The following is an 8540-nucleotide window of genomic DNA, read 5'->3' on the forward strand; positions in this document are numbered from 1 at the left end:
TGAAACCTAGTAACCAGTAAATTAAGTTATCCCCATAGTCATATAAACCTTGCATGATATAACCCATTGTATTGGTAACCAGAACAGTAAAATTCACGTTGGAAATGAAAACTGCCATATTACCTATTATCCAGCAGGTGGCGCTGTTGCCAAGTTGCAACGAAAACAGGGTTCTGTTTCAGAGTCCGCCTAATATTTGTTAAAAACTGGCAAATGTAAGTTTCTCAACAAAGTAAATGTAATTAAATCAATTCCAGAGACGGAACCAGAAACCCAGAATCCAGGGGTAGAGAAGAGCAACCTGGAAGCCGCTTATGCCTCCGTGTGACAGAGTCACCCTGAGGGGTTGCAGCTTTCAGCAATCGCGTGCTCTGGTTCGCGCCACTTAAGAGCTGTGCTTGCAGGGAAGATTTAAAAATGACTCAGAAAAGAGCAAACCACGAGGGCAGAGACTACGCAGGCCTGTGGAGTTTAAATCCATGTGAGGAGGCAGACGATAGGGTGCATGGGGACTGGAAGTCAATCTGAGGTGTCTAAAGAGAAAATATAAAGAACTGCAGCAATAAAAGCCAGTGCGTGATGATTTATATTAAGCTGCTGGCTCCACGCACAAGACACAGGCCACAAGGCCACCTGCCGGCAGTGGCAGCTGAGGAAGGGAGGCTCGCGCCAAGCCGAACTCACAGCTGGCAGCCGAGCGGGGGAAGGATAGGTCCTAACACCAAAAGTTGGGTACCAACTGAAGGCGTAAGTCACAAACAATGCCACAGCAGTTTGGAATTATGATTAATAGGGTGATATTTATTTAAAGGGGAAAAAACTTACAGATCACCGTCAGCCCTCTGTGCAACCAGGAAGGGAGTCTAGTCGCCGGCGGAGCAGGAAGTGAAGAGAGAGAGGAGAGGGAAGTGGCCGCTTTTTTAAAGGTAGAGAGACCACTCCCCAATGGGCTGGTATCTCAGCGGCTATAGGCTGGAGGAGCGGAAGGACCTCCTGCAACACATGCACGTTAGATGTCTCAGCATCTCCCACACACTGCCTCCTGTGTGTGCTTAGGGCTTTCTTCAACCTTGACTGATGCAAGGTGCTATAGGATAGTGCTTCTGTGTCATAAGTTAGCTTATCTCTACTTTCAGAGGCTGTGTGTGTGTGTGTGTGGGCACACACATGTGTGCATATGAAATTAGGAGGTCAGGAAGAAGTAGTAAATAAGTAAACTGGATAATATGAGAAGACTTTTTTCTAATTCCTCCCTCCCACAGCTAACCGAAGACTTAGTAAGAGTTAGTTCTTTTGAGTCATTCTCACCTTTGTGGGAACAGAATTGGAAGCCTGAAGATAGCTTCCAGTTTGTGTCACCCAGAGCTGGTGCTTGGTAGACCTTTCTTGGAGAACTGATGGTCTCTATTTCACAGAGTCCTCCTGGGAGGGACTTTGCCTGATGTTATGATGTGTGTGGTGAATTTTCAATTTAGATATCTTAATTTTTTTGGTAAGAAGGAGAAACTTTGTACAGCTTCATTTTTAAATGGCAGCCAGTTGCTTTTGGATGGTGCCATTGAAATATATCACATTTTAATTTTTTTCCTGTTGTCATCGTCATTTTGACACTTAGAAGTCTTAAGGAAACGTTTAGTGATATTCTAGTTAAAATGTCAGTCCCAATTTCTTTTCTAAATCTTGGCTATTATAGAGTTGGCAAAGTATTTTAGATTTGAAATATGTTAATACAATTTTAGTTCTGAGATAAGGTATTTTCTCCACAGATAGCTCTCTTCAGCTAAAGCACAGTGCCAAGAAATAGTTCCTTTACTTTGTCGTAATGGAAGCCTATTGGATAGCTAATGTAAGAAAGTGCTCAGAAAGTCTGCATTATAACATTCTCATTTATATGGTTGAGTCACATTAGAAGTTTAATAAATTATTGCTTGAAGGAAACTTGAAAATTAAAGTTGATAGGATGTAGGCTGAAACTGAATAAATCAAAAGCTTTATGTTGTTGGTAGTAAGCCAGGAGTGGTCTTGGGAAAGTGTCCTTCAAGTCTGGGTTTTATTAATGAGTCATTCTAAAAGTTAACCAAAATTCTTTTTCTTTAATTTCACTTATTCTGTGGCTTGCTCAATCCCATTTGCTCATGTTTCTGGCTCCTGGTACAGCTGAGAAACAGGTAGGGAGAGTTTTTTGCTTTAGCACATCAATTAGGCCCTTGACATTTGCACTTGAGTACAGGGACTTGATCCTGAGTCAGAGCTTGGTGATGTGTAAGGCCCTTGAACACTACTTTCCTGAGGCTGAGCTATAGCAAGTATGGCAAACCGTTTGGGTTCTTTCTGATCCGAGCATTGCCCATTTGTGACTTACATGCTCTCTGGAGTTAGGTATGCTTGATTGCTGATGAGTCGAGTCAGGTAGACATGTTACCTGGAGACTTGTGAGCTGAGAGAACTGTCTATGGAATAAAGGTTTTCATTGACATCTCAAGGACCCAAATTAACTTCTGTAGTAATGGAGGGTTTCTTCAGTGGAGAAAATGTAGATGTACTTATTTTCAGGGTTTGGAGCAGATGTTGCTGAGGTGGGGAAGAGCTGCAGCTCAGATCTTTGCCAGGTCTAATGAGCTCTGAACCTTAACTTCAGCCATGCAGGTTTTCTGTCCAAAATACTTTGCTCAGATTAGTTTAGAAATGTTTGCTTTCCTATTTGAAGTTGTCATTCCTTCAAAATCAGTATAAAATATCAAACATTAAGTAAATACTACTTTATCAATAAGCCAACAAAATTATAGCTTATTTCTTATCCATATTTATTAAACAACGTGGGCTGTTATCTCTTGTTGTGTAAAATATCTCTTTGTACATGTTTGTCTTTTTACAAGTAATTCAAATGGTTAATATCCCTTGAAATAGGAAATAGATACTGTCTAGTAAAGTTGGGGAAAACAGTTATTTAGCTCTAATTCCTTTTGACTTCACAAAAGTTGGAGGTTTCTTTGTCTGAGAAACATAGGAGTCAGTGTCAGAAAGCAAAGAGCAGAGTGCTGTTTTGCTCTGGAGATCCAGATCCATTCCTGCTGGTTCTGATAACTAGGTAGAACCAGGGGAAGAATGAAGGAAAGGAATGGGAGTCCAGCCTTAGTTGGTTAAATCAGGGTTGAATCTTATTAAATCTCGGGAATGTCTTGTAGGCCCTTGGTGGTGATACATTTAGCATGGTTGCTGGCCTTTGCTTAATAAAGATGAAAATTAGTTTAAACATTTGTCTTAAACTTCTGCAGAGAGAACTAAATTTTTGATAATTCACCACTTATGAAAGTTGAGCTTCAGAGAAATAAAGATTATTGTGAGAACATGGAAAATATTTCTAAGGAGTTGAATTTAATCTTTTAATAGCTTAAAAATTTAAATACCAAGGTTACATTTTGTTGTAGGAAAAATTAGATTTACTCCATTTTTGAAGGCTCAGTGAAAATAATTCAGTAATTTTAATTGACTCTTGTATTCTAAGGAACCCAGTGACAATGGACCTCTTTTCACTGAATTGAAGTTTTACCAGCGGGCTGCTAAACCAGAGCAAAGTAAGAAACAAAAAAATATGTTTAAAATTGTCTTGTTAAAGGTTTAAATATGTAAAAATAAGCAGTTTGCCTGACTTGATTTCACATAAGCTAGGTTAAAGTGTCACATCCTGTGGCTCTGTTTGTGTTTGCTTCATACACAAATTCCATTCAAATGGTATTTGCAGGAAGTCATTCTGATGTATTGCTGTTTGGTTTGTTGGTATATGAATAATCAATGGTATATGGCCTAAGAAATATACGAATTACCTTAATTGACAAGTGCGAGTACATGGTCTCTAACTCTTTTGAGCATTTTGCTAAAACCTGAAGCACATGAACAGGGTGGGCACTGGATTTGCTGAGACCAAGTGCAGTGAACAGCCTCCTGGCTGCTCTCATCTCTTGTGTATCTGAGGCCCCCAACTCCTACAGTAGGGGAGTGGGAGCAGCACCTCCGTGTCTCCTACATCTTGATTTGCAAGGTGAGGAAGAGATGTAATACTGAAGGAGACAGCCCCGTGTTTCTAGAGATTGGGGTGGGAAGCAGGCAAACCACGTCATTAGGCGGTGCTGTTGCTGTGCACTTCAGAACTGGTTTCACAGCTGGCCAGTTCAAGACAAAGATACAGCAGAGCACTGTTTTGCAGGTTGGTAGAAATTTTATGATACTTTGTGTTCCTCTGTGCTCTTCTCATCCTGTTACGAGTAGGAGTGATTTTGTTGCTCATGTATGTATGCTCTCTCCTCTTAGTCATTTGTTTTGAAATGACCATTTACATACAGAAGTTGTCATCGCAGGCCTCTCTTTCAACTTCTAGTTCAGAAATGGATTCGTACACATAAATTGAAGTACCTTGGTGTTCCTAAGTATTGGGGATCTGGTCTACATGATAAAAATGGAAAGAGGTAAAAATCTACATTTTAAGCATTTCTTGTTGGGTTGGTTTAGTTGGGAATTTATTGCTGAGCACCCACAATAACTAGGTATACATCTGGGCTGTAGGGCGGCAGAGGGGAGGGTTAAGATCGAACTCTGCTTCCCTCTATCCACCATAGTTTGGGGCAGCCTAACTTGTGGAGCAGTGTCAGGTGGCTAGCTCCATTGACAGGAACAAAACCAAAAGAGTGCACTCTGCCTCTCCCATTCTTTATGCAAAAGAGCCCTCAGGATCCCATTTGATATCTTATATTGAATGTCTAATCATTCATGGAGACTAGAGCCTTGTTCTTTATGAGAGCTTTAGTCTAGCTGGTTAGAGGTGACAAATGTTTAGAGACAACATTTTCTGAAACATGGGAGAAAAGCTGGGTGCTAACTTGTGTAACCCTTTCCTCCTAGATGTCTTAGGAGTTGGAGTTGAAGAAAACCCCTAATGCCTTGTGCAGTCTGCTCTTTTCAAAACTTGTAGGAGAGACCATGAAGGCCAGACCTAGTCAGAAACTGGAGGCCTATTAGTTAGAGTGTGTTTGTATTAAGTGAAGAACAACTGTGACTCCACTGTTTTAAGCAGTCACCAAAGCCTAATTCCATGGCTTGTCCTTTTTTGAGCTAAGGTCTTGCTTTCTAGACTTACCTCAGCTCATTGCAGAGCCCAGACTGACAGTGTCCTCTGGCCTGCTCCTCCTGAGTCTGGGGTTGTAGGTACATCTTTGCTTGTCTTGCACAGTTACCCTCATTGTCTAGCTCTCTGTTAGCATCCTTTTGTGTCACTGGGGAAGCTGTTCCATTTCTGGACCTCACATGCAGACACGGTGCCAGTGTCAGAAATTGGTGTCAATGTCTTGTGAGTTTTTTCCTATCAAGGAACTTCTCCTGGAGTCCTGTGAGACTTCCTTATCCATTTTCTTGGTCACAGTTTTGTAATTCTTATGTTTAAACCTGACACTGGAAAAGACCAAGAAGCCACACAGGTCCCACAAGTTTCTTGGTTTCACTGATACATGGAAGGGGGGGAGGGAATGAACAAGCCAAATTGGTACTGTGTTAGCAAAGACTTGAGAATGGGGCAACCAGTGTGTAAGCCTGCCAGTTTTATTTACTAGAGAGCCATGCATCTCCTCTTAGGGAGTCTGGGGCTCCCTGGAATCCAGAGAGAGGTAGTGGGTGGAAGGCTGGTTGTTCAAAGGGTACCCGACAGGAGCTTCGGAGGACTCAGAGTGGGTAACTATAGCTGAGCGAGTCTCCAACTGTGTCTCAGTTTATTGTTAGTAATGATCATTCCTTCTGAAACTGAGCTTACTGACCTTCCTCAGTGGAGCACGAGACTCAGACTGGTCGTGGATGAAGTGTTGACTGTAGGTTGAAGCACTAAAAATAATCACATAAGTCTTTCAGAAGTGAAGAAATAGAACATAGGATTCTTCTTCCAACTGCCTCCCCTGCTAGCCATCCTTACTTTTCCTTTAACTTGTTTGGGAGTGATGGGGAGTGATGGGACTGTAAAAAAAATACTTCTGTTGCCATTTGGGAATTGTTTGTTCTAATTAATATTTTCTTATTACTTGAAGCATTTAGCCAAGTCCCTGAAAAAGAAAGCATCAGAGGCCTTACCTGACATGTTTGGAAGCAGCTTTCTCTTAATATTCAGTCTTAGAGCTCTCTCTCAGGAGAACATGCTAACAGTTTGTGTGTGTCATTTGTTTATAATTTAGGAATGTTGAGAAGATGTTAGGGCCGTTCGTTCAGAGTTAGTGAAAGGGTGATTTGCATGTAAAAGCAAAGGCCTGGTTAATCTGCTTTAGTGGTGGACCTTGTGTTGATCAGACAGTGTTCCCATCTTCCAGACTCTGCTGGCTAGGTCTGTGTCGACTGAACACAAGCTAGAGTTACCTGAGAGGAGGAAGCTTGATTGAGAAAATACTTCCCTAAGATTGATCTATGGGCCAGCCTTTAGAGCAGTTTGTTCATTAGTGATTGATGGGGAGGGTCTAGCCCATTGTGGTGGTGCCATCCTTGGTCTGGTGGTCCTGGGTTCTATAAGAAAGCAGGCTAAGCAAGCCAGTAAGCAGCACCCCTCCTTGGCCTCTAAGCTCCTGCCTCCAGGTTCCTGCCCTGCTTGAGTTCCTGCCCTGGCTTCCTTTAATGATAAACAATGATGTGGAAGTGTAGGTTGAATAAACTCTTTTTCTCCCCAGTTGCTTTGGTCATGGTGCTTCATCACAGGAATAGTGACCCTAGGGCACAGACTGTCAGCAAAGGTCAAAGGTTACACTGTTATTCAGTTTTGTAATGATCACACAGGCTAACTCTTTGGAAGAGGCTCCTCTTTCAACTTCGCAAAACCTGCCTACCTATATTGGGAAGTCACATGACTGTTCTCTATTATATTAGAGGCCAGAGTTGTGGGAATCTTGATACAAATGGATATTTTGTGGGGATCTCGATACAAATGGATATTTTGCCCCTACTTGATAGTATGACTTTGACATAAACTTTACCTCCTAAAACATTACTATCTAATAAAAAAATGTACAGTCTCTAATTCTCTTCTAGTTCAAAAAATGGATAGGATCCTTTATTTTATATTATGACACCACCTTTTAGTATTAGCTGACTGTTTCCTTGTAACTCACCATATTTTATTGTCATAAAAACCTACATTATGGAAGTGTGACTTTTGTGTTGTACACTGTTACTATTCCAGTGTGTGGAAGACAGTGGTTCAAACCATGGGCCCACTTGGTTTGAGGGGAGGGCACTAAAATGTTCTTCTGTAAAATAGGATGGAAGAGCGCCTGCCTGGCGAGTGCCCTGGGTGAGGTAAACTGTGGGGTGAGGTGCACCAGCTGACTTCTGTGGCTATGTGCTCATCCCATGGGGAGTTTTGTCTTGTGTGTCTGTCTTCATGATTTCAATAGACACAGTAGACTTCGGGCAACTCTTGAAGGAGAGAGTGACATTTAGAGGAGTTGAGCAGTGCCATTACAGGTCTCTAGTGCGTCTCATATGCATGCTTAGAGTTCGAATCCCTAGGAAGGATGAGACCCACCTCCTCATTTCATTTCTAGAAGTTATGGCTTGAGGAAGTAATATCACCTGGTCAAGGTAACATGCAGGTAAATGGTAAAATCTTGACCATTGAGTGTTTAATACATAATCACTTTATACCATTTGGACAGTTTTACTGAATGTGATTTTTAAGCCACCTCTTGACAGCCTAGATTTAACAGAGCATTTTATTACTGAAATATACATTAAAAATGGAGACACAGTCACAGGAGGACGCTCCTGTTTAGAAACAGCAGTTAACTTCAGGAGAAGAATCAGTGCCCACACTAAAAGCCAAGTGGATGTGTTTCACTATAGATGGGTCTGCTCAAGTCTGTGTGGGCATTGTCTTAAATTGAGTGTTGTCTCCTGTAAAACTGGTTTAGACCCAGGAAGACAGGACAGTACAGCAGTCTGAATTCTTGAGATTTCTATCTAGATAGGAGAAATCTTTATGGTATGTGTTCATGCCCCTTTCCTCCTCTTTTATAATACTGCCTTATTAAGCATAATTTGACATAATCTGAAGGGAGAATGTTCATTGCTATGCGTGTTCCTAGTTACTTCCCTCACTGACTTTCTTTGTTTGTCTTCAGTTACAGGTTTATGATAATGGACCGCTTTGGGAGTGACCTTCAGAAAATATATGAAGCAAATGCCAAAAGGTTTTCTCGGAAAACTGTTTTGCAGCTAAGCTTAAGAATTGTATGTGAGCTCTGATCCTTGTTTGTGGATGCAGTAAGGGCTGTTTCTGTCACAGCTCAGTCCTCTGCTGGCCGTGTTTGGTACTGCATTAATTTACTGTGTGTGTTCTCCATAGCTGGATATCCTGGAATACATCCACGAGCATGAGTATGTGCACGGGGACATCAAAGCCTCCAACCTTCTTCTGAGCTACAAGAACCCTGACCAGGTCCTTATAACTTCAATATTTGCTGTTGTAAAACATGCTGCATGGGCAAGTAGGGTGCTCTGGACTGAACCCCCCCACAAGC

At 41.7% G+C, this 8540-nt stretch overlaps 1 protein-coding gene across 4 annotated transcripts in view; it reads left to right on the forward strand.

Moving 5' to 3' along the window:
• Positions 1-8540, forward strand: part of Vrk1 (VRK serine/threonine kinase 1) — a 93666-nt gene that overhangs the window by 62474 nt on the left and 22652 nt on the right. For all 4 annotated transcript variants that reach the window (XM_026782228.1, XM_026782229.1, XM_005343527.3 and 1 more), the window contains exons 4-7: positions 3506-3575; positions 4376-4463; positions 8142-8250; positions 8366-8458. In XM_026782228.1, coding sequence (XP_026638029.1) covers positions 3506-3575; positions 4376-4463; positions 8142-8250; positions 8366-8458 — 360 coding nt within the window. The remainder of the gene's footprint in view (positions 1-3505; positions 3576-4375; positions 4464-8141; positions 8251-8365; positions 8459-8540) is intronic.

The sequence above is a fragment of the Microtus ochrogaster genome, chromosome 1 (genome assembly GCF_000317375.1).
Source record: "Microtus ochrogaster isolate Prairie Vole_2 chromosome 1, MicOch1.0, whole genome shotgun sequence".
NCBI classification, from domain to species: Eukaryota; Metazoa; Chordata; class Mammalia; order Rodentia; family Cricetidae; genus Microtus; species Microtus ochrogaster.